The 25,786-nt window shown below is 42.0% G+C and overlaps 2 protein-coding genes across 7 annotated transcripts; one reads left to right on the top strand and one right to left on the bottom strand.

Annotated features, from left to right (window-relative positions):
• LOC139066167 (butyrophilin subfamily 3 member A2-like) lies at positions 1–18,980 on the bottom strand. 4 transcript variants are annotated; one of them, XM_070548317.1, is made up of 6 exons: positions 18,665–18,980; positions 6,401–6,506; positions 5,855–6,181; positions 4,870–5,157; positions 4,678–4,791; positions 1–4,539 (listed from the first exon to the last, which is right to left on the bottom strand). In XM_070548317.1, the coding sequence occupies exons 2-6, from the start codon at positions 6,489–6,491 to the stop codon at positions 4,121–4,123; spliced, it is 1,239 nt and encodes a 412-aa protein (XP_070404418.1). In that variant the 5' UTR covers positions 6,492–6,506; positions 18,665–18,980; the 3' UTR covers positions 1–4,120. The 4 variants fall into 4 exon arrangements, with proteins under 4 accessions (XP_070404418.1, XP_070404419.1, XP_070404416.1 ...); XM_070548318.1 differs by lacking the exon at positions 18,665–18,980 and adding an exon at positions 6,646–7,174 and having other exon boundaries at positions 1–4,530; positions 6,401–6,528; XM_070548315.1 differs by lacking the exon at positions 18,665–18,980 and adding an exon at positions 6,646–7,169 and having other exon boundaries at positions 6,401–6,528.
• Positions 16,283–23,361, top strand: LOC139066166 (butyrophilin subfamily 3 member A2-like). Of its 3 annotated transcripts, none has more exons than XM_070548312.1 (6): positions 16,283–16,667; positions 16,892–16,995; positions 17,111–17,452; positions 22,278–22,565; positions 22,644–22,757; positions 22,905–23,361. In XM_070548312.1, exons 2-6 carry the CDS (start codon positions 16,905–16,907, stop codon positions 23,321–23,323), a joined length of 1,254 nt encoding a protein of 417 aa, XP_070404413.1. In that variant the 5' UTR covers positions 16,283–16,667; positions 16,892–16,904; the 3' UTR covers positions 23,324–23,361. The 3 variants fall into 3 exon arrangements, with proteins under 3 accessions (XP_070404413.1, XP_070404412.1, XP_070404414.1); XM_070548311.1 differs by having other exon boundaries at positions 16,284–16,749; XM_070548313.1 differs by lacking the exon at positions 16,283–16,667 and adding an exon at positions 16,675–16,749 and having other exon boundaries at positions 16,868–16,995.
• The last annotated feature ends 2,425 nt before the right edge of the window (positions 23,362–25,786 follow it).

Genomic DNA, 25,786 nt, shown 5'->3' with positions numbered 1-25,786 from the left:
ATCAAGGTTCATTATAAATGTATTTAATTACAGAAATGAATTTTATTCTTTGGTTAATAATAATTATTATTTATGATAATCAGTCTTGTTTAACAGTGACAAGAAGATCATGTGCACTTATACACACCATGCAGGACACAGAAATCAGGGTTAAACAGTGGCGGCTGGCCAGTAGAGGGCGATAGGGCGCCGCCCTCCCAGTTTCCCCTGTGTTTTTAATTTTTATTTTAAAAATAAATAAATAAAATTAACAATAATCACATATTCTAAGTTAATTGTGTGTTTTGTAACAAAAATAAATCATATATGTATATATATCTATATTGGTCTCTGCCGATCTCTGCCGATCTCTGCCGGTCTCTGCCGAGCGGTGGAGGCTGTGTGCTGTTTTTCAATCGCCCAAACAGGACGGGACCAGCTGTCCAATTGCTGACAAGAAAATCAAAGGGTAGGAATGGGAATGTATCCAATCAGCGTCAACGTTGTTTCAGAACGTTTCAGAAGCATAATGGGCGATAGAGCTACCGCCAAGGCTTTCGTTGGTGTTCGGTAGAACTCGGAGAGTCTCGACTCCAGAACGTTTTGACGGTCGTGACGCAGACGTAGACAGTGCGCCTACAACATGGATACCGGATCTCAGCAGCCACTGAATTCAGTTCGGTCTTCTCCAGTATCCGTTCGAGAGGAGAACTATGGTGGAAAAACTTAATATCAAAGAGCTTGGACCAGATCAGCCCGACGTAAAGATAAGCCAGCAGGACAAGGAGAAGGGTAAACTGTACACACGACGCTTCTCCCAAAATTGGTACACCAGGAAGCAGTGGCTAGCTGGATGCAATCACGCTAATGCGTTATTTTGCTTTCTGTGTTTGTTATTCAAAACGGCTGGGATCCACAGAAGGTGGATGTGGAACTTGTGTCTCATTGGGGACTCCATTCATTCTCTGACTGAGGAATGCAGCGCATCAGTGCAGCAGCCAACAAAGAAACGGAGGACGTTTGGACAGGGAGAACAGCAGCTGGGTGCAGAGGTAAGCTGTACATTACATTTCTGTAAACAAGACAATCAGAATCAGAAATCCTTGGTTGTCCCACAAACCGGGACATTTGTTTAATAACATGTACATTGTTTAATGTGCAATAACTGTAAAAACTAATTTCAACACACATACCTATTATACATATTTAATCATGTAAATGTGTATTTCAAGTAAATTTGTACATACATCAATCTGATTCCATTTTACTTGTTACACTTCTGCTGCAGCAAACAACTTTCCCAGCTTGGGAAGTGGGAAATATGACATTTGTAAGAGGATACTGATGACATTATTTCCTATGAAAGTGTTTCCACTTTCCATAAGTCCTAACAGTGTAAATTTCTGGCATTTTGTCTAAGTGGTGTTTACTACCATTACTGTAGCAGTGACCTGCTCATAATTTTTCGTGTTCACTCAAATGTTGAAATTAAACAAAATGTTTTTGTTACTTGCCTCTTGCATTGCCTATTTACCATTTATGGTCGTGTTATTTTATGTGCAATTTAATGCAGTATTTTTCAACCTTGGTCTGCAAGGCAGTGTGCCAATAGTCAGACACACCTGGATTAATCAGTTTGTCCAATGATGTATGACAGAAAATAAAAGAGCTGTGCTTAATTCAGGAAATAGTGAAGTTGTGCACAAAGCTCAGAAAGCACAAGTTTGTTTAAAAAAAAAAATAGCACAGCCCCACCAAAATATTTTTCACCAGCCGCCACTGGGGTTAAAGGTAACTGCACTCACATGTCTTTGTTCCATAACACCAGAGCTTTCTATCTTGGGAGGGCGTGTTCTGAGGTATGTTAAGTCCTACCCTCTAATATGTAAAAATCTAATTTGTTGAATAAGATTACCGGCCGTCTCTTAAAACCTAACTCCTCAGTTCACGTTCAGTTCTTGAGCTCACCAAAATTCTCTCCGTTGCAACGAGAGTCCAGAGGATCGGGTCAGCCGCTTGAAACTTCTACTAAAGCTTTTCTGTCACGCTGATAGAATTGCTTCAACAGAAACGCCATCTGCAGCACAAGCTGATGCAAAACTCCTTCATAGTTGTTGATTTTTGAGACGCAACCAGTTTCTTCAGTCGTTGTGACCCGGAGACATCTCAGGACCGTTTTGGTCGCACTACGGTTCTTCTACCCACCTCGTGCTTGGGGGTCATCATCTACTCCTGACATCTTGGATCCAAAAGGGGGTCTTCCTAACTGGGTGAGGTAGACACTTCCGACAGATTGCGTCTGAATGCCTGTTCTTGTAAGAAATAATTTAGCTTAGCTGCAAACCAAATTCTACCACCCAGAACTTGTTTTTCTCTCTCTAAGATAAAAACCTTCTGAGACCTACATTCACACATCCAAACACACACACTTCATTTTTAGTTTCATCCAGACACAGATTGCTGTAATACCAAGTTTTAACCCTTACCTCACATTAGAGCATTTTTTGTGCTCTAAAGACTTTAACGTTAGAAAATTTAAACGTTGGGTAAGGGTTAATACCAAAGCTTTTATAAATTGTCATTTATGAATTGTCTTTTAAATTGTCATCTTTAAATTGTTAGTAATAAATTCTTAACTTTTTAAACCTGACGCTTCTTTGAATAAAACACAGAGTGGTGTATATTTGGTCACTGAACGAGCAAAGATCTCTTGAGATCTTCTGAATTAATAAATAAACTTAGCTAGTAATTCAAATCTCTTAAATTAAATATTAATCTTTTGATTAAATATAGACCAAGCCAGTTGGTGTATGAACTTCTATCGATTATATAAATATCCGTGGATATATAAATATAAGTTTCAGTACCAATTCGTTTGATCTTTCTCAGAATTTAACAAAACTGAATAGCAACAGCTTACATTCTAGTTATGTAGATTAACAACGCTACATTACTGACAGGAAGCCTGATGAGCTGGGATTGTCCAGGTGAATATTCATGTCTCCAAGGACCATTGTGGGACAGTCGTGCTCAGGAATGGAGGAGAGCAGGGTGTCGAGTTCATCAAGAAAATCTACGAGTTGACCTGGTTGGAGATATATGACAACCAAAAAGAAGTTTTTCGGTACAGTTACCTGGATGGCATGGTATTCAAAGGAGTTGTATTTAGTGATGGGTAGCAACTGACTGTATATCCATTTGTTGGAAATTAACACGCCCGTTCCACCACCTCGGCCAGATGCACGAGAAGTGTGGGAGAAAGTGTGGTTAACTGAGAGAGCAGATGGGGTAGCATTGTCACATGGTTTGATCCAGGTCTCAGTGAGAGCCAGTGCATCAAGTGACACGTGGTTTGCATGTGCGGTAATGAAGTCTGCTTTGTTTACAGCTGATTGGCAGTTCCAAAGTCCCATAGACAGGTGATGGTTTTAGTGAGCTGGGGTTTTGAAGGTTGCAAAAGAGGTTTGCTGTGTGTGACCTTCCTCTGAAGACAGTGATCACAGGTATAGGTTAATGGCACATTTTGCATGGTGTTGATGGATCAGCGTCTGGGTCGAGTTTGTTTGCTCTGTGGACACGCGCAGGTAGACACGTATGTCTTTACTCCGGAATGTAAATATAATATATATGGGGTGAAATATATTTTCAGCCAAAAAGTCATGCATTAGAGGGTTAAATCATTTATTTAGTTTCTTAAAGACGTGGACGAATGAAAAACAATTTTAATGATTATATCTGATCATAATCAATCACTCTGAGTTTTTCATGCAGGCTGAACATGAAAAGAGTCGACACCTATCTGCTGCATTCATTTCTGATAGAAAACAGATGGTGAAACTCTAGGATTAGAAAGACCTGACACATCTACATCACACTGTCACGCAAACATTCATGGACTCACCCATTTTTTAAAGTAGGTACCAAAACCAGAAAGCAGTCATTTTGATTTAAACAAAAACTATAATAATAACATCAATAATAATAATAATAATAATAATAATAATAATAATAATAATAACCTTTATAAAAAGAGATACTCATTTGACAAAAGAAGTAAAATTGGAGAAGTTGTTTATTTTTCTTCCTAATTGGAATTCGTTATTTTTTCATCTCCTTGTTTATTTCCTCTCTTTTCTTCTTTCTATTCAACCTGATTTTGATTTTCTTTTTTTCCACTGATCATTTTTTGAAGGTCTAACTGTATCTCTTGATAACCTTTCTTTCTTTCACCTAGTTGAGCATTGTGCTCCATCACTATTTCCTTCAGTTTGAAGTCTAATCCAGTTTTTATCTTTTTATTGACGTTTTGTTTTGTTTCTGTTTCTGTGTCTGTGTCTGTTTCTGTGTCTGTGTCTGTTTCTTCTTGAAAGTCTTTAATCTTGTTAAATTCATCAGCATCATTCTGTGCCGCCATCATTTGGATTGTAAGTTTCTTCTCCAGCTCCCTCAGATCTTCACGCATTTGTGCTTTAAGGGCATCTAGTAGTTCCTGCTCCACTCTCATCAGCTCTCTTTGCTCTTCAATTGTTTTTGTTGTTTCTTTTTTCTTTGCTGCAGAAACTAAAAGTTGACAAAGTGTAAGAATCTATATATGTGAAGTAAAGATTAAACCAACATAAATAACAGAAGAACTTCTTCATCATAAATAATGTAACATAAAATCATTTTAGAAGATCAGATGAAACAAGTTGAACTCACAGAGGTGTCTTTGTCTCCAGACCAGAACAGAAGCTGAAACCAGGAACAAGCAGCAGAACAGCACAGAGAAGCTGATAGAAACAGAACAGCTGGACCGGACCACAAAGAAATCATCTGAAGCACAAACAAGAATAAATGTGTTATTTGTCTCCATAAGTGACCCGTTGGAGACTTCATGTCCGGGTCTTCTACCTGGAACGTGGACGTGGGTTTCTCTGCTCTGCTTGAGGTCCTTCTGATGGATTCTACAGGTGATGGTGTTGTTGGGGCTTTTCTGCACAGTAACTCTGCTGCTGACAGCAAGAAGACCATCAGAACCTCTGGTTGTCTCTGTAGGTCCAGCTGAGAGGACGTGTCCCTCAGCGTCCAACCAGAGCAGCTCTGGTTCTGGCCACCAGGTTCCAGAGCTACAGTCCAACATCACTCCACTGCTAGCTTCATCAAGTCCTGCTAACCTGATCTCAGGTGAGGACACCGACCCTGGTGAGATAAGAGGTGGAGGTGTTAGTCAGTGTCTGACCTGCAGCAGAGACACTTCACTTTACAGTGTCAGAGAGAAATGTTGTGAATACATAAAACTATCAATGACGAGATCAGAGACCAATCAGGAGTCTAAAAGATAAAATAATTATTTTTAAGACAAATATAGAAATGTAAGAGGCTTTGTTTGAGTTTGAAGTGGACGTAATATACAAAAGTCACCAAACGTAAATATAAACCATGTATCTGTTTTCTGTCAGTGTTTGATTTCAAGAATTATGTGCCTAAGATTACCCATCTCAATCATGTCTTTATTGTGATGTCACAATAAGGAACATTAGCGTAGACCCCACCACCTGTCAACACCAGAGGAGCAGTAGCTCTATTCTGAGTTCCTCCAAAGTAGCTGAACTCCCGATCTCAACAGCCAATCAGAGACTGTGTGGGCGTGGTCAGCAACATTTTTTTGCATAAAAGTAACAGCTCCCAGATACGGGTCATTCTGGAGGGTACTAAAAGTGTCAAAAATAAAGATGAATGTGTTTGCTTCATATGAGAAGTGTTGCTTCGACCATAGAACCATTATTACTTATTTAAAAAACGGTGGAATAAAAATCCATTTAAACCTCACACTGAAAAAACAGAATAAATATCTAATTATAAAACTTGTTGAGGACAAAATTTTCCCTTTACTCACCAACAAACAGCTCAACAAAATATTCTCTTCTGTCTTTTGGAAAGTAGCATCTGTATCTTCCACCGTCAGAGAATCTGACTTCTGAGAGCTTCAGTGAAGCGTCTCCGTGTTTCAGTTTAGAAGCCGACAGCGATGCTCGTTCATTTCTTTGTCCATGCTCCTGGCCCTCGTGCCACACATGCACAAATTTGTGTCTCAGGTCCAGTTTCCCCCACTCCACCGTCATCAGAGAAGCATCTTTAGGAGGCTTTAGGAGGCATGGCAGCAAGACGTCATCACCAACCATTGCTGTTATGGTCTGAGGCAGATCCTTGACCGCAGATTGACCTGCAACATAAAATCTGCTGTTTTATAACTTGAAATGAATCATTTGTCCACAGCCCTTTAAGAAAGACTGAACTAAAGCTGGCTCAAGCCGGATTGGTAACATTTAAAAGATACTGGTTTGGACTGCTTCAACGTACACAACATAACAGCTAGCCACATGTAGCATGTTGCTCCAGCAGAACTGGGCTAATGCTAAGAGTTGGTTATAATAAAACTTACCTGTCCAGGTGTGGGTCAGGAGAAGAATCTGAAAAACCACAGCAGTCCCAGTCTGAAGGTTTAAAGATGACTTCCCTGGCTGGTGGCCCATCCTGGAGACCGTACTCTTCAATCAGACACGTACAAAACTATATCAGGTTTAAAATGAGCCACAGAATAACTGATGATGAAACCAGGAACTAAACTGCACACATTTATCATCAAATGATCTAAATGTGTTGCTCAACACAAAACCCTCACATTACCTGAATCAGCAGGTTCTTTCTGATGCCTCTTATAATAGTTTTACTAAAAATAAAACCGTGTTCAAGACCTCAGCAGCAACGACAGACAAAAAACTTCATGAAAGGAAAAAGTTTCCTTGTTTCCGTGTTCCTCTCAAAGCTCAAAGTCCTCAGATACAGTAAACTTCAGAGCTGTGGAAGGTTTCTCTTTTGTTTTTCAAATGAAAACGCCAGTCTTCTTTTAAACCTGGTAAAATTAAAAATAACAACCAGATACCACTCACCCTTCTACGCATCACTAAATTCAATTCATTTATTTATATAGCACCAAGTCACAGAATCATCTCAAGGCACTTCACACAGTAAACGTTCCAATACAGGTCAGTTAGCCAATCAGAAAAAAGTTTCCTATATGAGGAACCCAGAAGGTTGCATCAAGTCACTGACTAGTGTCAGAGTCTTTGCAGGCATCCTTATACTGAGCAAGCATTTAGTGACAGTGGAGAGGAAAACTCCCTTTTAACAGAAAGAAACCTCCACAGGATCCTGGCTCAGTATAAGCAGCCATCCTCGACGACTCACTGGGGATCGAGAAGACAGAGCAGGCACACACACACACACACACACACACACACACACACACGCACACACACACACACACACACACACGCACGCACGCACGCGCGCGCGCGCGCGCACGCACGCACGCACACACACACACACACACACACGCACGCACGCACGCACACACACACACGAACACACATGCACATGTGCATATATGGTTTATGAAGCCACTACAACTTTTTGGTGGTTGACGAGGACACACCTTTCCCTACATCTGATGAAAACGAAAAGTATGTCAAAAATTTTGATTTTACCCATAGAAGAAAAGTCTCACTTCAAAAATAAGAGAAACATACCAGAACAAACATACATTTCACATATGAATTTCCACAGGCTTATGAAGACTTGACAACCTGGTGGTTTATGGAGACAATTAGGGTTTATGAGGTCTGTTTACAAAAATATACAATTCTGACTGGTTTCTGGTTTAAGGGGACATTTAAACATTATGAGACCAGTATACACATTTATATATAACATTCAAACTATTAAGGAATCAAAGAGGAAATAGAGGTTTTTGGGGGGAGACAAGGCCGCAGAAGTACCAGTGGTCAATTGACCACTTGGGGCTGTGACCATTTAACTCAGAGAGAGACAGGCATATTCCAGGATAAACTTCAAAAATCTTTATTCAGAAGAGTGCATAGGTAAAGCTAACATTTCTACTAATGTTTCTGTTCAGAAACCTCAACCTCATGCTACCTAAATCTCAGTTTTTGTTTGTCTTAAGCCTGGTTTATGCTTCTCCGTCAGCTCCGCAAGGGACAGACACGCACGGATTGACGGAAGCATTTTGCTCTCTTACTTCTCCGTCTCCTGGAGAGTGTTGCAAAGCAATTGCCCGGCAGGACAACAGAGGGCGTAGCGCTGTTCTGTGGTATCCCGTCATGTATCGGTCCAAGATCGTGTGTTTATATTGTGTTTTTTGTGTATATAAGAGACTTTTAACACGGACATATTTGTCTCTCATTCTCCCACCGCTTCATGCGCTCCCCACCTCTAAACCCACGTTTCCTGTCATTTCCGTCTACAAATAAAACGCTTGCTGCACATTTTTTCACTCCTCCAGTCACGGGAGTATAAAACGTTCATGTTTTTAGTTTTTTCGCGAGGCATTCTTCAAGCTTCTCCGTGTCTGCCGCTAGTTATCTTCGGCTCTCTTTGCAATGGCGGCGCTGTAAACAACAGCGGCGTCCTGACCAATCACAAGCTTGCGTAATCCGTCTCGTTCGATGGATGTTTAAAAAAGTGGGCTCAACTCCGTACGTACTTGCGTGCCCTACACAAGGACGGATAATGGTGTTGCGTGTCTCCGCACTGACGCAGACGGAGAAGCATAAAGGCTTTAGTTGTCCTATGTCCTGTCGGTGGTACATCACATGTAAGGGTGTCCTTCCACAATAGTATTTCCAACACCTGCTCCTCTGTTTGCCAATGTCTGTGACATTCACTGAGCATGTCATCTGTAGAGGTCTTATCCTTGATGGTACTTAAAGAGCTTGGCTGTTTCATCTTGGATCATAGCTCTCACACTAGCTAGTCCTCTGACTCCTTCCTTACTGCTAGCATACCGTTTCAGGGTGTTGGATTTGGGGTGGAATGGTCCAGGCATGGTTAGGAGCTTTTGTGTCTTAACATCTGTGGTTTGTAATTTTTCTTTTGGCCAGTTAATTATTCCTGACAGATATCTGATTACTAGCAGGGCGTAGCAATTTATTTCCCAAATCTTGTTCTTGCCCTTGAGCTGATTTCTTAGGACTTGCCTTATTTGTTTTAAAGAGCGGATCAATTGAGCCTCGGAGTCCTTCTCCACCCACGTATCAATTTTAAAAAATGCAACATTAGTAGGCGTTGCCTGGAGGACCGAGAGGGCGGAGCCGCGGCAGTGACGAAGACGATGGCTAACTAGACGAAGCTAGCTCCCTTCACTCTGAGCAGTTGATAGAAGTGGAGGACGTTTCTCCCCCTCCTTACACAGACACTCGAGAAGAAAGGGACCAAGTCTAATTGGAGGAGACAAGCGGACCTGAGTCTTATTGTTTTGAGCTTGTGAGTTGCCTGAAACTCCCAGAACCGACCCAACAGAACCACCTCTGAAAGGTAAGTAGCCGTTAGCCATAGCATTGGATTAGCTGCAGGGTTTGTCTCCACGGCCCTAAAAAGCTAGTATTCAGCATGTTTTAGAGGTTTATCTGCTTCAGCACACCTGGTTTTAATCAGCAACAAATAGCTGAGCTGCTTAACAGCTAATCTGACCTGTTAAAGCAGGGAAATCCACTGAAACATGCTGGATAGCAGCTCTCCGGTAGCCCTGGGCTCAAGTTACAGTCTGCTGCATAAAGTTATGAAAATACCCCATGAGAAAATTATTCTGTAATGTGTTCAGCCCACTAAAACTGCCCTGATTTCTTTATTTATTTACTAATAACAGCTGCTCTCTCGGTTCTAGGTCCTCTGGTGTCTGCAGCTGGTCTCTGCTGGTGTCGTCAGGATCAGGAACTTCCAGAAGAATGTGCCTTTCGATGACTCTTTCCCCCTTATTTGTTATATTAATTAAATAAATCTCAATTTATATATTTCCTGTTTTTGTTCATGTCCATAAATACTTAAACATGCTTGAAATTAGAACGAGCTTTTAACAGTGAGGTGCTAGTTTAATTAATCACAATAGAGCTAGTTAAACATGCAACAAAAATGTGATATTCAATGTAATTTATAAATATCCATTAAAATATCAAAACTGGAATCAAAATGACACATTTGGCAGCACAAAAAACTTGTCAAACACAATATTTATTATAATAATTGTAGGCAGACAGGAGACAGAGCTGATGGAGGTTCTCAGTCATCGAAGGATGGCTGAAGGCTTTCCAGGAACAGGAGATGTGGTGTTGTCTCTTCTCTCTCTATTCTGCCAGATGAGCTGATAGGTTACAGGTGTGTGAGGACATCCTCATGCTGTCATAACCAGATGACAGGAGTTATCAGGTGATCAGCCAGGCTAATGAGATGCAGAAAGAAAACAAATCCAGGACAGTGTACAATATGTGGTGCTGCTCACCTTATGTGCTCTTGTAGAGTATTAACGTGTGCATGCCTCATGGTGTAGAGTCCATATTTTGATGAATGTCCTGCAAAAATGCAGGTTATTAGTTAATTTACTTTTGATAGCAAAAACAAAATATTTAATGTAAAAGTTATTTTCCAGGTGAATCAGCTCACACGTCACCACCAAGTGTCACGGGGGCAGAATCAGTAGCCTCCTTCATGATGTAATCACATACTTATTTAATTGTTAATATCTTAAAAATTCTGAAATGTTTTAATTTTTTTTTTACCTTGAACAGTTCACTGAGCTTGCACTGTCACTGAGGTGGAAGCTGGAATCAACAGCAGACACCTTACATCTTGGTCTTTTCAGGGGGTGTGGACGCTGCTCTGGGACCTTCTGGAAGATGAATTTTCATCATGGTCCCCGTGGGTCACAAGACACACTGCGGCTGTGAACTCCATTCTGGCTGGCTATGTAAAAACAAAGAAGCAGCACATTTATAAATGTTTAAAAGAGCATAAAATCACGTGTAAAAATAATCTGTAAAACAAATTAAAACTAGAAAGTGATAATAAAATGTTTACATAGAAGATTATTAAAAATAATTCACCTTTGCTACAGGGAAGGTTTCACATCAGCCTGGACAAGTGCATTCTTGCAGCTAAATCAGTCTGACAGCCAGTGTCTTGGGTAGATTTAGCCTGAAAAAAAAATAGAAGCACATTGTTGTTGGGAGTTTATAAAGTCAGATAAAATACAAAAGAAACTGTCCTATAAAGGCGCTTTATAACATTCCTAGTATGTGATCGTTGTTATAACGTAAAAGTCAGTCACATATGATGTGGAGAGCCTGAAATGCGACCTCCTGAACAGAATTCCTCACAGAACCGGGTCACAAGCTGGATTTCACGCTGTAATGCTGTCTGTCAAGTGCAGCGTTAGTTAGAGACACTGTTGCAGAATTGCCGACTGACTAGCTAAAGGAAGTGAACCACGTCTCTCAGACTTTGCATTTAGGTAGGGAATTGTCTTTAGAAGATGTTAAAACGTTTATTTAGCTGACTCACCTCAGACTGGAGCCCGCCGTGGTGGGGGAGCAGAGTCGGTGGGCTGCATCTAAATCGCGGAAGAGCCACGGTGGGCAGCCTCCCTCTTCAAACGGAGACGTGCAGAATCGCGGGTAAAATGCCCACAGAGTCACCGCAACCATACTACACTACACCTACTCACCAATACTAAGACGATATGGAGCACTAAACCCGAAATACTTTCCCAATTACACTAACAGCCAAACACTAACTAAACTACAATATCCAACAGCCAAGCTAACACTAAATAAGTATTTATAACACTAAAAGATATGCTAAAGACTAGGATATGCTAATGCTATATGCTAATGCTGAACTACCTCCGACCTCCTACGCTCGCTTGCAAATCCAACTCCCACTCGCCACGGGGCGTGGCCGAGACGCTCGTTGCTTTTATAACTTTGGCAGGGAGCTGCTACGTAGTACTCTACTGGTTTACGTAGTACTTCACTCTTTAGCCATTGGCCAAAATTTATTCAAAATGACTCAAATTCTATTTTTTCAGCTGAAGGTGGCGCATTACTGTGGTTTTTAGACAGAATTTTTCATTTTTAAAGAAAATGCACCAAAATGCTAAAATAAAGAATGCACACATTTAAAACACTATTAGACACTCATTTATACAGTTCATCAGCAAAAAAAAGTTAATTTAGACGTTACTTGCTCTTTAAGTATTTGGTTGTGGTGTATTTCCTTGCAGCCTCATTGAGGTTGCCATTTGCTTGTTGGACACCAAGGAATTTGTAGCTGTCCTCAAGGTCTGATTTTGTTCCTTCTGGGAGTGAGACCCCTCCTGTATCTTCCCTTCCTTTGTTTTTATTTTTATTTTTTATTTTATTTTATTTATTTATTTATTTATTTTTTTGTCCTGTCTGGCTGTGAAGCAAACAGAATTGATGTCTGAATGCTGGTAACAAGCCTTACAGATTTACTCTCAGGTGGAGCATCAAAGCGTCTGCTTTTAATGTCACGCCTGATACTTAAAACTTTATTGTTATTGTTTTTGAATGCTTTGTAATTCTGACCAGACACGGAGACAGAGGTGAAAGAGAAAGGAAAAGACAAAAGGTGGGGAGAGGAGGGAAGAGGGTGGGGGGTTCACAAAAATAAACAATAATGAACAAGAGTCTGCTTCTAGACCTGCAGAAAGAGACAAGAAAAAAAAAGAAAAAAAAAATGGGACACAACAACAATACAACAAGATCAAGCCATCACTGTGTCATCTTGATGAAGAAATATATAATCAACATTCTTTAACTGAACAGTCACACGATAATAAATCACAGTGCATTAAGTGCCCACCATAGTCTTAAGACCTGTGTTTAACGTGCCCAAGCCCATACTTTTGAGAGCACCATGTGAGCATCTGTGTGTGTACACGCGCTTGTATATGTAAGGTTTCTCTATAGGAGCGTCCAATAGAGAGTGTGAGGGACCACAGATCTGCCCCCCAAAGATGCGTAGGAGACGGGGGGGAGCTCCAAGTCCCAGAGATCCAGGCGCTGCCCCAGAGCACAGGAACCCCAAGGAGACTGCAACCAAAAAGGCCCTCGCCCCCCTCGAGAGGCACAGAGGATCCCCCCGGGGGGCCACAACCAGCAGCCGGCAGAGTCCTGGGAGACATCAGCGGCAAGCCCTCAGGCCCGCCCGCAGCCTCCCACCCCCTAGCCGGCCGAGCCCGGGACCCAGCGACCCGGGACCCAGGGGCGACCACCCCCGCCGGGGACCCAGCAGAGCCCATGGACCCAGACCCCACCAGGCCGCCACCGGGATTGATCAGGCAGACGCCAAAAATCTTAAACCCCCTGACCCGGGAGCCACAGACCAAGGCACTTCCCTTCCTTTGTCAACTTTCGACCACACTTCTCAAGTCCAGATGACATTCCAGTATCAGTGCTGTAGATCCTGGTGATGTGGATCAGTGAGTCAATGTCTCACTCGCTCTTGATATACAGTTTTTTGTCATCCATGTAGAGGAGGTGGCTAATTGTGGTTCCATTTTTGAGTGAGTATTTCAGACTTATTTATGGGACAATAACTACATTTAAATGGTATCAGGATTGGATAGGATAGCTTGTTGATAGCTTGTTGTTTATAAAAGGCAGCTAGGGGCTCAAAGAGTGTACAAACCTTGTCAAACAAGAAAGTCATACTGACATATTATGACCTTTTTTTGTAGAAGTTATTAAAGAGATGAATGCATGCAAGGGGCCCTGTGGCAAAATTAAGACTACAATTACCAACAACTTGCCTCCCCCCCCTCCCCCCCCCCAGCATAAAATGGTACAGTCCACCTGGCCGAGGGGCCCATAGCAGGCGAAGCCAGCTCACGCAGCAGTCAGACAGCAGAGTCTGCCAAGGCTGCCGTAAAAATATGTTTGCAAAAACAAAGTCTGGGTCGAAGACAGAACGGAAAGAGGACAGGCAGAAGAAAGGGTGTCAGTATGTCACACAGTTTTTCTCAAAGAAAGGTGGGTTTGGTTGAGTGGTTAAATTCAACCTGTTTGCTAGCTCTGATATCCACAGTGAGAGGAACAACGTTTCATCTAATTATGGTAAATGGGTTGTTGTCCTTGTCCCTACCAGAATCAGTAGCTGATGATATGTCAGCAGGTGTCCCCTCACAACCCAATGAACCTCAAGGAGTTGAGCAATGTAGCATGTTAGCTAGCAGCCTCATTTAAGGGGGTCTGTTGGAATCTCTTAAGGCTCTCTTCTCTATCAATACTATTACAAAGGAATATAAAAAGGCTATTTTTGGTGATAAACACATTGTTTTTCCACATAATGATAATTATATATATATCAGTCAGTAAAAATGTATAGATTGTATTGGATGCTGGGCAGGTTGAAACATTGTTATTTAGTCTGTTAATGTAACATAAATTACTGTGAGATTATTACTGTGAAGCACCTTTTTGAAGGCACCATACAAGAAAAAAAAACCTCTTCATATACTAAATACCTTGAAATGAAATATTTCAAATCTGACAGAATTATGGGAGGTTTTACAAGATGTAATTTGTTTATGTAGCTTTTAGAAAACAAACCAAAAATCAATAATTTCCAAATAATTCATCAGAGAACAAAACTGAAACAAAAGCTATTAATAATTGTAATAAATAAACTTAATATACCATTGAACACAATAAAAAATGAAATCTAGTATTGATGATGGAGAACTACAGCTAGTATCCTGCAGGAGTCTGTGCTGCATTTTCCCTGTTGTGCATTAATTTTAAAGACTGTTGTAACTTGGATAAAGGTTTTGTCACAAATGATAGCCTATATTGTAACACATATCAATTTCACTATGTACAGAGCCTGGACCTTTCCAATGTCAGGTTTGGTCAGGACAAAGTATATACGTATTCATGCAAAGTTGTCCAACTTAAAAATTTTATGTAACCCTAACTGACTCCGGTTTGATCTGTGTGCTTATTCATTTTGTGTCTACGATGAAGCCGTGGAGACTTAATAAAGAAGTCACCTTATGAGCAGTGAATCCTTAATTTTTGTCAGTCATACAAAAATACTCGATTTCAAGAGGAAAGACAGCTGAAAATGTAGTTATGTAAAGCTTTGACACAACATGGAAATTTAATTAGTTATCCAAATTTGAATTTTATCATCAAATAAAATTTTAGAATAAAAAACACATTTTAAGGGAGTGATATGGAAAAGGAGATGAACACCTTTCAGCATGTGCATTTCCTGCTTTTTCCAGCAGTGATATTGCTAATTCTGTTGAAGGAAATTCCCTGTTTAATGAGAGACAGCTGGTGAAAATGATATGTAAATAAGTAAGAATGCATGTAGACCTACATAATTAAGCAAAACTGAAACACTAATATAAAGTATATATATATATATATATATATATATATATATATATATATATATATATATATATATATATATATATATATATATATATATATTCCCCTTCGAATCTGGGAGGGTGGAACTCCAGCTCCAGCTATGGACGAGCCCCCAGGGGGCCCAACTTCTACATGCCCAACTTGATATTGTCGGCTTGATGAAGTGAACAGCCTGTTTCAACAGTGGAAGAAGCCTGGGTGGGAGGGGAGGATGACATTGCTGCAGCCTGTTTGATCATGTGATGGTGATATCCGATGGGAGGGGTGGAGGAGAGAGGCCGACACCGGCCACAGCACATGGTCGCACTTCTGCGACTGGTGTGTTCCTGTTGTATGGTGACTGTTTGCTGCCTTTGTTTCTGGGACACACATGCAGGTGGAGATGCAACTCTTCATGTCCTGGAAGAGGGAGGCCACCAGAAGGACCTGCGTCTAACAGCCACAGTTCTACTGACACCTGGATAGACTGAGAACTTAGATGTGCATCATTTGAATAGAGTTCACAGTAAAATGCAGTTAAAGATCAGCAAAAAGAAGAAATATTTGTAGTTGCTTATGAGTTGAAGGGATTGGCAGCTTGATGACTGCTTTCACAACGCCATGCTGCACATTCAGCGGCGTTTGTTCCGTCTTGCTTGGCAGTAATATTGTCTTATAAACGGCTATTGTGCCTTGGTGTAACGGAGAGAAGCGTCATGATGACGTGGGGAGTTGCTGCCGAGCCCCGGCAGGCAACTGCATTAAAAGTGAAAGTAAACACGAGCCGCAAGTTTTGCTTTTTGAACTAAATCAGCTAAGATGGCAAACTGGAGCGCTGCAGAGCTCCGTGAGCTTCTCTCGGTTAGAGCTGGAGCTCAGATCGTCAGAGACTGCACGGGGACTGTGGAGGACAGACACCCTTAGGAGCGGCTTTGATCTAAAAAAAACGCAACTTATGTCCAAGATAAACGCAAGTCCACGGCAGCGCAGGGACCGCCCCCATACCCCTTTATGCCGCCATCACTTCATCTTTTAGAAATAAGGACAGGAGTGCACCACATCACCACCACCGTCTGTGTGCACTAGGACAGGTGGGGGAAGGGTGCTCCGTTACCTTATCAAGGTAAATCCTGTTCCTCTTCAGCCTCACTCTGACTTAATCAGTCACCAAACTGTAATAAAACCAAAGGTTGTCCACAAGTCCTGACCTGTTTTAACTCTAAATGTAAATTTGCACTGATTTGGTGACATGTAGAAGGGTGAGTGGGATCTAGTTTTCATCATTTTTAATTTTATCAGGATTTAAAAGAAAGTTGGTGTCGAAACAGAAAAACGAAACCATCCTCAGCTCTGACCGAAGCGTTTCTCATCTGAGGACTTTGAGCTTTGAGAGGAGCTCGGCTGATAAGAAACAAGGTAAAGTTTTCTTTTCATGAAGTCTTTTTTCTCTTGCTGGAGTACGATTGCACGAGCTATCGCAAAGACCCAACCGATCCAGGTAATGTGAGGGTTTTATGCTGAGAAGCACATTCAGATCATTTTGGGCCAAACTTATGCAGATCAGTTCTATGGTTACATCATCAGTTGTTCTGTGGCTCATTTTGAACCTGACACAGTTTTCTTCGTGTCTGATGGAGCAGTCAGGTCTCCAGGATGGGTCACCAGCCAGAGAAGTCATCTCTAAACCTGCAGACTGGGACTGCGGTGGTTTTTCAGATTCTTCTCCTGATCCACACCTGCACAGGTAAGGTTAGCATGAGCTAAAGGCTAAAAATAAATATATATGATTGGGGGCAGACTAAGACATGAGCCTTGGTTGTCCGATCCCTGCGATCTAAAAAAGCTGATTTTCATTCCAGGTCAGTCAGAAGACCTGGATCCATCTCAGTCGATAAGAGCGATGGTTGGAGATGACATCACATTACCGTGCTCACTGAAACCTCCTAAAGATGCTTCTCAGACGACGGTGGAGTGGGGGAGACTGGACCTGATGCCCAGATTTGTGCATGTGTGGCACGAGGGTCAGGAACATCTGGTGGACCAAAACAGGGCCTACAAAGGACGAGCTTCAGTGTCGGCTGGCCAACTGAAACATGGAGATGCTTCACTGAGAATCTCAGATGTGAGGCTGACTGACAATGGGAGATACAGATGCTACGTTCCAAAGGACCAAACAGAAAACTATGTTTATCTTCTTGTTGGTGAGAAAACTGTATTTTTATTCTGATATTTTATCAGGATTTTTAGCAGATGATTTGTACTAAACTAGAAATCCTTTAAAGTAACACCAAACAGGTTCCAGCGAATCTGTCCTGCTGACTAAAACCGGAATAACCGTCCTGCTGCTGTAGAAACGAGCTAACACTAAGTCTTACTAAATAAGCCACAAATGAAACCGATCCACGATGTTGGACAAAAATTTTATTACTTACACGTTCAGGAGCAACATCAGCCTGTGATTTCCGCTTCCTTTAGCTTCCTTGAATGAGTGTAGTTTGTGGAGTTTGTGTGGAGTTTGCCTCCAAAGACATTACTCTCCGACTTTTACTTCCAGGCTCTGCCATGATGCCAACAAAAACGGAAACTTCTTTTTTCTTCTTCTTCTGTTTTTTTTTTTTGGCAAACTGAAAAAAGCTAATTGCTAGCCTGTTATTAGCTATCAGCACAGAAAATCTCTAACAACTATTAACCAGTGCCCTCCTTGGGCACCTACTCGCTCCACACAACGGTGGTATCTGGCCAGCGGAGGGCTGCAGGGTGCTGTCTAGTGATGGGATTTATGGCTCTTTCATGGGAGCCGTTCATTAGTCGGTCGTTGACCTCAAAGAGCCGTTCAAAAGACTGGCTCCTTTGAATGAAGTGAAGCCAAGAGAGCGGGGCTGGGGGGGGGGGTATTAAGAGCAACGTGTTCCTGCGGTCTGCATGAGGGCGCACGGGGTTGGTTAGGGTTTCTCCTACGTCCGTCAGAGCGGTGGGTGGGTTTGAGCGAGTGCACCTTACCGACTTCCGGGGAGGTTTGTTGCCAGAAGACAAGATGAACGGCTCTCTACAGGGACTCGGCTCTCATCGTTCAGTTTGAAAACCCGTTCAAAAGATTTGATTCGTTCGTGAACGTCACATCACTAGTGCTGTCCTATGTGAGGTTGGTAAAGTTTCTACCGACTCAATCACTGCACCCGTCCTTAATGAGAATGTAAAAACTGCTTAGTGTCACTTTAAAGCTGTTGCAGAGGATGCTTCTGAACTTTAGGAGAAATCCGGCATCTCCAGATCTAGAAAAAATGTGCATGAGAAAGAACGCTTAGTTATCCTCGTGCACGCTCTGTTCACAAGTAGTTCCCAGCCTTACAGCACTTCTTCTAGCAGTAATCTGAAATCAATTTCTCCAAATAGCATGCAGAACTTTAGCTTACCTGTCGAGCAGAAAACCGGCGACAGAGGCGTCTGCAAGGAGCCAAACCTTCACTTTCAGCGCACGCTATCGTTGAGAAGAATCTCCTAAAAAACTCGGGTCTTATTTTTCACCTCGGAGGATTTTATTTTCTTATCGTAAACTCCGAAGACTCTTTCTCTCTTGCAACCCTCAGTCATTTTTAAAAGGACTGTTGGGTATTTTTATGTCCTAAAATGAACCACACAGGGAGAAATCAGTAAAGTTATGTACGCTGCATGCAGCAGAGAGAGACCGATCAAAAGCCTGTCAGGCCTTCGTCCTGAAGCTCTGGCTTCCTCTGCACGACAGCTGGTTTTATTGAAACGAAGAGAAAAAAGAACAAGGACCTATTCGTCATAGCCTACGCTAACCAATAACAACGTTGCTTCTGAGCTAAAGCTAACCAATAACAGCTTTACTTCTACCTAAGGCGGGGCCTTCTGAAAAGGAAGTCTCAAGTTACAGGAGTGGCTGCTAGGAGCCAAAAACTGCTGAGTCACTCAGCCTGCAGGACTGTGTTAAGCTGGGTGGACACTGTGCAACTTTTTCACTCGTAGCACTCAGCTTCAGCTCAAACTGTACGACTTCCTCGCAGGGCAGATCTCACGAGTCATGCGCTCACACTGTATGACCCAGTTCTCGGATGCGACCTGACTGCTCACACTGTACGTCTGGTAGCAACACGTCGGACCTAAAAATATGCTAAAAATAGCAGTTTTTACTCAACACGTCAGACTTTTTTGTCTTGTTTTTGCCTGTTGTCCTTCGGGAGTGCTGCAGGAGGACACACAGGGATTTATGGGGGCTGGATGAGGAAAATGAAATGAATAAAGTAAATCTGTGTTTTGTGATCAGTTTAATTTGACATGAACACGACAAACGCTTTCTTGAAAATCCTTGTCATTGTGTGTATAAAAAACGTGAAGAAATAAAAACGAACAACGTGTGTTATTAGGGAAATAGCGGGTGAGCGGTGTTGATGCATGATTGCGCATGCGCCGTGAGCGGTTCTGGTACTTTTTGGGCCGCAGCTGCTCGCAGCGCCGCTTCAACAGTGCGATACCCTCACGAGGGACGAGCAAAATATCAAACAGGCCAGAAGTCCTAGCGGGCTCACGATTGCTGATCGGTAGCTGGTCACGTGGTGTTAATTGCCTCTCGTAACCCCCTGTACACTACACGACGCTCAGCTCAAAACTCGCCCCGATCTCGTGGATTCTCGCACACGTGGAAAATCGGCTAAAAAATGTGAAAAAGTTGCACAGTGTACGCCCGGCTTTGCTAGGCAGAGAGTTGCCCAACCCCCACAGACAAACATCAGGTTGCATTCCAGAGAAAGGGAGAAGAGGGAAGAACTCTGTGGATTAACATATGATTACATAAAAAGGAGCATTTAAAAGAGTAATATAATAAAAAAAACATCAAGGACCCAGTGAGAAAAGCGAGGAATGAGGGCTTTCACCATGGGCGTCGCACCCGTGGGGGACGTGGGGGATTCATCACCCACACTTTTCTTATTGAGATCGTTCAGCACCCACACTTTTCCAGCCGTTTTGCTCACCTACACACCAGTCTGGTTTCTCTACCTCGCACTCACTCTGTTTGCCTCATCTCCTTCTTCCCCTCCCTCTCCTGTTTCTCCTTGAAACCCGACATCGGGAGAAACCTTTTAACAACGGTAGTTTTTGCACCTTTACTGTTCCCTGCTTCAGCCCCCTCCCCCTGCGCAGTGGCTGCAAACTCACTGATGCGCCTGCAGCCTCTCGGAGTTCCTGCTGCTCTAAACATTAAAATAATTATTTCATTTTCTGTTCCTCACTTCTGATTACCTTCAATGGTGTCTGTTTGTTGCAACCAACAAGTACAAAAAGGAGCTTGTTTTTATTTGACTATTTTTCTGTCCTGTCTCTGTTTATTATCTTCCTGCATCTCCTCTATTGGGCCATTCCCATCTGTACCGGGTCGGCCCGGGCCGGGTAGCGTAGGTTGTTTACATATCTGGGTGGCCTGGTATTTTTCCGGGCCAACCAAGGCTCATTCTCAGCCCTCTTCTCGAGGGGGTCTGCTTCAGGCCGACCAGGGCCAACACACCCACTGCTGACAGCAGATTCACACCTTCCATTAGAGCAAGCCTCTGATTGGTGGGTAGAATCAGCTCACATGGGCTTAAGACAAGGATGTGTGGAATCAACCGGGCCAGGCTGGGGCTGACTGGGGCTACCCGGCCCGGGCCGACCCGGTACAGATGGGAATGGCCCATTAGTCCTAGCTACCTGGCTTCATATGTAATCACCTCATGAGTTACCTTTGAACTGCAGTTCAAGAAGATCTACTGACAGCAAATATAATGGAGTGTGCGCTGACCGCACTGGTGCGGTCACCGGAGGACGACACAGGTGATGCTCTCCGCACCGCAGCAGCGAAACGCATCAGGCACAAATAAAAGACAGAAAGCATGAAAGGATATGAGCCGACATAAACGATCGCGTGTTAAGTTTGTTTTTGAGGTGGCGACACTTTGATCATGTTACTGTGGCCGTTCTCAGGATGCATTTGTCAGGAGCGCATCAACGATCAGAGCTCTGCGCCAGTCAGCTCTAAATAATCCCAGCAGTGTCCACATAGAAGATGTAATATCAGTAGAACCAGGATCGTTTCGGCCTCCCACTGGGTGTGTTGACGGCTTCAAGGAGCTCCCTAGCGCACCCGTAATTCGAATCCTGCGTATAGCACAAGTTTGTCGCGTGAGTTGCCGGATCCTAGCAGACAGTTGCCGGACGGTCGTTTCAAAATACGATAGTTCCCGCGTCTTGTTCCGGCAAGATCTGGCTCAAATGAAGCCCTGATTGGTGAATATTAAGCATGTTTTTGGAAGGACTTTGTTACTGTGAATCATGCGTGGACCTGTTACTGGATTGAGGTTGATTTTAAATTGACAGCTGATGACATCCACAGACAATATCCCCCACACTTTTGAAAAGCTTGCAACACGCCTGGCTTTCACGTGTCACAAATTGCGACTAATTGCGACACTGATGACGGTTATGTGGGTCAATCGTCCCGATGAAACACCTGGAAAAAAAGATCCTCCGCTTTACCTTTAACATCTCATTTTATTGTAAAAAACATGACCTCTACCGGTTTGGAGTTGGCAAGAAAACAAGAAGAGACAAATGGGATGATCAGAGAATTACTGACTAACTTAAGGGAGAATCAAGCTAGCAGAACAATGCTAATGGTAACGAAGTGGATAAAAGGAATGAAGGCTGTTTATTTAATGTTCTTTAATATTTGACCAAATATGGATTTAAAAATGTACAGATGAATGTCTGGAGTTGGCTTCTTCTCCATGCTTGTGTGCGTCTTTGGTTTTCTCCCCAAAACTTACATGTTAGGTTAACTTTGAGTTAAAAGCATCTCCGATTTTGATTACAACATGTTGCCATATTTAAAAAAGAGAGAATGTGCAGGAATCTCTAAAGACAGCATTTATATCAAATCAGAAAATTGTTACCATGAATTTTTTCTGTAAAGTGAGGTGTCTCTGCTGCAGGTGAGACACTGACTAACTCCTCCACCTCTTATCTCACCAGGGTCGGTGTCCTCACCTGAGATCAGGTTAGCAGGACTTGATGAAGGCAGCAGTGGAGTGATGTTGGACTGTAGCTCTGGAACCTGGTGGCCAGAACCAGAGCTGCTCTGGTTGGACGCTGAGGGACACGTCCTCTCAGCTGGACCTACAGAGACAACCAGAGGTTCTGATGGTCTTCTTGCTGTCAGCAGCAGAGTTACTGTGCAGAAAAGCCCCAACAACACCATCACCTGTAGAATCCATCAGAAGGACCTCAAGCAGAGCAGAGAAACCCACGTCCATGTTCCAGGTAGAAGACCCGGACATGAAGTCTCCAACAGGTCACTTATGGAGACAAATAACACATTTATTCTTGTTTGTGCTTCAGATGATTTCTTTGTGGTCCGGTCCAGCTGTTCTGTTTCTATCAGCTTCTCTGTGCTGTTCTGCTGCTTGTTCCTGGTTTCAGCTTCTGTTCTGGTCTGGAGACAAAGACACCTCTGTGAGTTCAACTTGTTTCATCTGATCTTCTAAAATGATTTTATGTTACATTATTTATGATGAAGAAGTTCTTCTGTTATTTATGTTGCTTTAATCTTTACTTCACATATATAGATTCTTACACTTTGTCAACTTTTTGTTTCTGCAGCAAAGAAAAAAGAAACAACAAAAACAACTGAAGAGGAACGAGAGCTGATGAGAGTGGAGCAGAAACTACAAGATGATGACCTTAAATCACGAATACGGGAGCTGGAGAAGAAACTTACAATCCAAATGATGGAGGCACAGAATGATGCTGATGAGTTTAACAAGAAGATTAAAGACTTTCAAGAAGAAACAGAAAAAGAAGCAAAACAAAACAAGAATAAAGAGATCAAAACTGGATCAGACTTAACACTGAAGGAAATAGTGAGGGAGCACAATGCTAAACTAGGTGAAAGAAAGAAAGGTTATGATAAGATACTGTTAGACATTCAAAAAATGATCCGTGAAAAAAAAGAAAATCAAAATCAGGTTGAGTGGAAAGAAGAAAAGAGAGAAAATAGACAAGAGGAGATGAAAAAATAACGAACTGGGAAGAAAAATAAATAACTTCTCCAATTTTACTTGTTTTGTCAAATGAGTATCTCTCTTTTTATAAAGGTTATTATTATTATTATTATTATTATTATTATTATTATTATTATTAATATAGTTTATTTTTTATCAAAATGACTGGTTTCTGGTTTTGGTACCTTCTTTAAAGGCATCACGTTGGGCATCAAAACCCATGCCGAAATATTTTTTCTTTATTTAATTCAGTTATATATATATATATATATATATATATATATATATATATATATATATATATATATATATATATATATGTATGTATGTATGTATACAGGGAGTGCAGAATTATTAGGCAAATGAGTATTTTGTCCACATCATCCTCTTCATGCATGTTGTCTTACTCCAAGCTGTATAGGCTTGAAAGCCTACTACCAATTAAGCATATTAGGTGATGTGCAGCTCTGTAATGAGAAGGGGTGTGGTCTAATGACATCAACACCCTATATCAGGTGTGCATAATTATTAGGCAACTTCCTTTCCTTTGGCAAAATGGGTCAAAAGAAGGACTTGACAGGCTCATAAAAGTCAAAAATAGTGAGATATCTTGCAGAGGGATGCAGCAGTCTTAAAATGGCAAAGCTTCTGAAGCGTGATCATCGAACAATCAAGCGATTCATTCAAAATAGTCAACAGGGTCGCAAGAAGCGTGTGGACAAACCAAGGCGCAAAATAACTGCCCATGAACTGAGAAAAGTCAAGCGTGCAGCTGCCAAGATGCCACTTGCCACCAGTTTGGCCATATTTCAGAGCTGCAACATCACTAGAGTGCCCAAAAGCACAAGGTGTGCAATACTCAGAGACATGGCCAAGGTAAGAAAGGCTGAAAGACGACCACCACTGAACAAGACACACAAGCTGAAACATCAAGACTGGGCCAAGAAATATCTCAAGACTGATTGTTCTAAGGTTTTATGGACTGATGAAATGAGAGTGAGTCTTGATGGGCCAGATGGATGGGCCCGTGGCTGGATTGGTAAAGGGCGGAGAGCTCCAGTCCGACTCAGACGCCAGCAAGGTGGAGGTGGTGTACTGGTTTGGGCTGGTATCATCAAAGATGAGCTTGTGGGGCCTTTTCGGGTTGAGGATGGAGTCAAGCTCAACTCCCAGTCCTACTGCCAGTTTCTGGAAGACACCTTCTTCAAGCAGTGGTACAGGAAGAAGTCTGCATCCTTCAAGAAAAACATGATTTTCATGCAGGACAATGCTCCATCACATGCGTCCAAGTACTCCACAGCGTGGCTGGCAAGAAAGGGTATAAAAGAAGAAAAACTAATGACATGGCCTCCTTGTTCACCTGATCTGAACCCCATTGAGAACCTGTGGTCCATCATCAAATGTGAGATTTACAAGGAGGGAAAACAGTACACCTCTCTGAACAGTGTCTGGGAGGCTGTGGTTGCTGCTGCACGCAATGTTGATGGTGAACAGATCAAACACTGACAGAATCCATGGATGGCAGGCTTTTGAGTGTCCTTGCAAAGAAAGGTGACTATATTGGTTGCTGATTTGTTTTTGAATGTCAGAAATGTATATTTGGGAATGTAGAGACGTTATATTGGTTTCACTGGTAAAAATAAATAATTGAAATGGGTATATATTTGTTTTTTGTTAAGTTGCCTAATAATTATGCACAGTAATAGTCACCTGCACACACAGATATCCCCCTAAAATAGTTAAAACTAAAAACAAACTACAAACTACTTCCAAAAACATTCAGCTTTGATATTAATGAGTTTTTTGAGTTCACTGAGAACATGAATGTTGTTCAATAATACAATTATTCCTCAAAAATGCAACTTGCCTAATAATTCTGCACTCCCTGTATATATATATATATATATATATATATATATATATATATATATATATATATATATATATATATATATATATATATATATATATAAAGTGGGTCCACGTGGTAGGGGTGTGGAGTTAGCACCACCTCACCCTTACCACGTGGGCCTCAAAGGATAAACCATCACTCCTGCTCAATGGTCAACTTTCCTCACGGCGTCACCCATAAGGACGGAGGGAGAGTTAATAAACATGTACTGTGTTTCTAACCCATTTGCTTCCTTACAAAATAATAGTTTATGGTAAGATAAACTAAAGAAGTGACAGTTTATTTGAGAAAAAAAAAAATATATATATATATATATAATGTAATAATGTAATAATATTATAATGTAATTTTGAGTCACATTCCAATGATGAATGATATAAATGGAAACCGTGTTCCCTCACCCGGACATGGGTCACCAGGGCCCCCCTCTGGAGCCAGGCCTGGAAGTGGGGCACATTGGCGAGCACCTGGTGGCTGGGTTTATCCCATGGAGCTCGGCCGGCTACAGCCCGAAGAGGAAACGTGGGTCCCCCTTCCCATGGGCTTACCACTCATGGAAGTGGACAAAG

This window comes from Nothobranchius furzeri, chromosome 2 (genome assembly GCF_043380555.1).
Source record: "Nothobranchius furzeri strain GRZ-AD chromosome 2, NfurGRZ-RIMD1, whole genome shotgun sequence".
NCBI classification, from domain to species: Eukaryota; Metazoa; Chordata; class Actinopteri; order Cyprinodontiformes; family Nothobranchiidae; genus Nothobranchius; species Nothobranchius furzeri.
The sequence above is the reverse complement of the archived record's forward strand: the minus strand, read 5'-3'. Positions and strand labels throughout refer to the sequence as shown.

What these genes read in the sequence shown, in the direction of transcription:
- LOC139066167 (XM_070548317.1), bottom strand. Translation starts at nt 6,491, where the DNA reads ATGGGCCACCAGCCAGGGAAGTCATCTTTAAACCTTCAGACTGGGACT. An exon ending in CCTGACCCACACCTGGACAG is followed by an intron (nt 6,182 to 6,400) that starts GTAAGTTTTATT and finishes TTTATGTTGCAG; the next exon opens with GTCAATCTGCGGTCAAGGAT. An exon ending in TTTTGTTGAGCTGTTTGTTG is followed by an intron (nt 5,158 to 5,854) that starts GTGAGTAAAGGG and finishes TTATCTCACCAG; the next exon opens with GGTCGGTGTCCTCACCTGAG.
- LOC139066166 (XM_070548312.1), top strand. Translation starts at nt 16,905, where the DNA reads ATGGGTCACCAGCCAGAGAAGTCATCTCTAAACCTGCAGACTGGGACT. An exon ending in CTATGTTTATCTTCTTGTTG is followed by an intron (nt 17,453 to 22,277) that starts GTGAGAAAACTG and finishes TTATCTCACCAG; the next exon opens with GGTCGGTGTCCTCACCTGAG. An exon ending in AACCCACGTCCATGTTCCAG is followed by an intron (nt 22,566 to 22,643) that starts GTAGAAGACCCG and finishes TTTGTGCTTCAG; the next exon opens with ATGATTTCTTTGTGGTCCGG.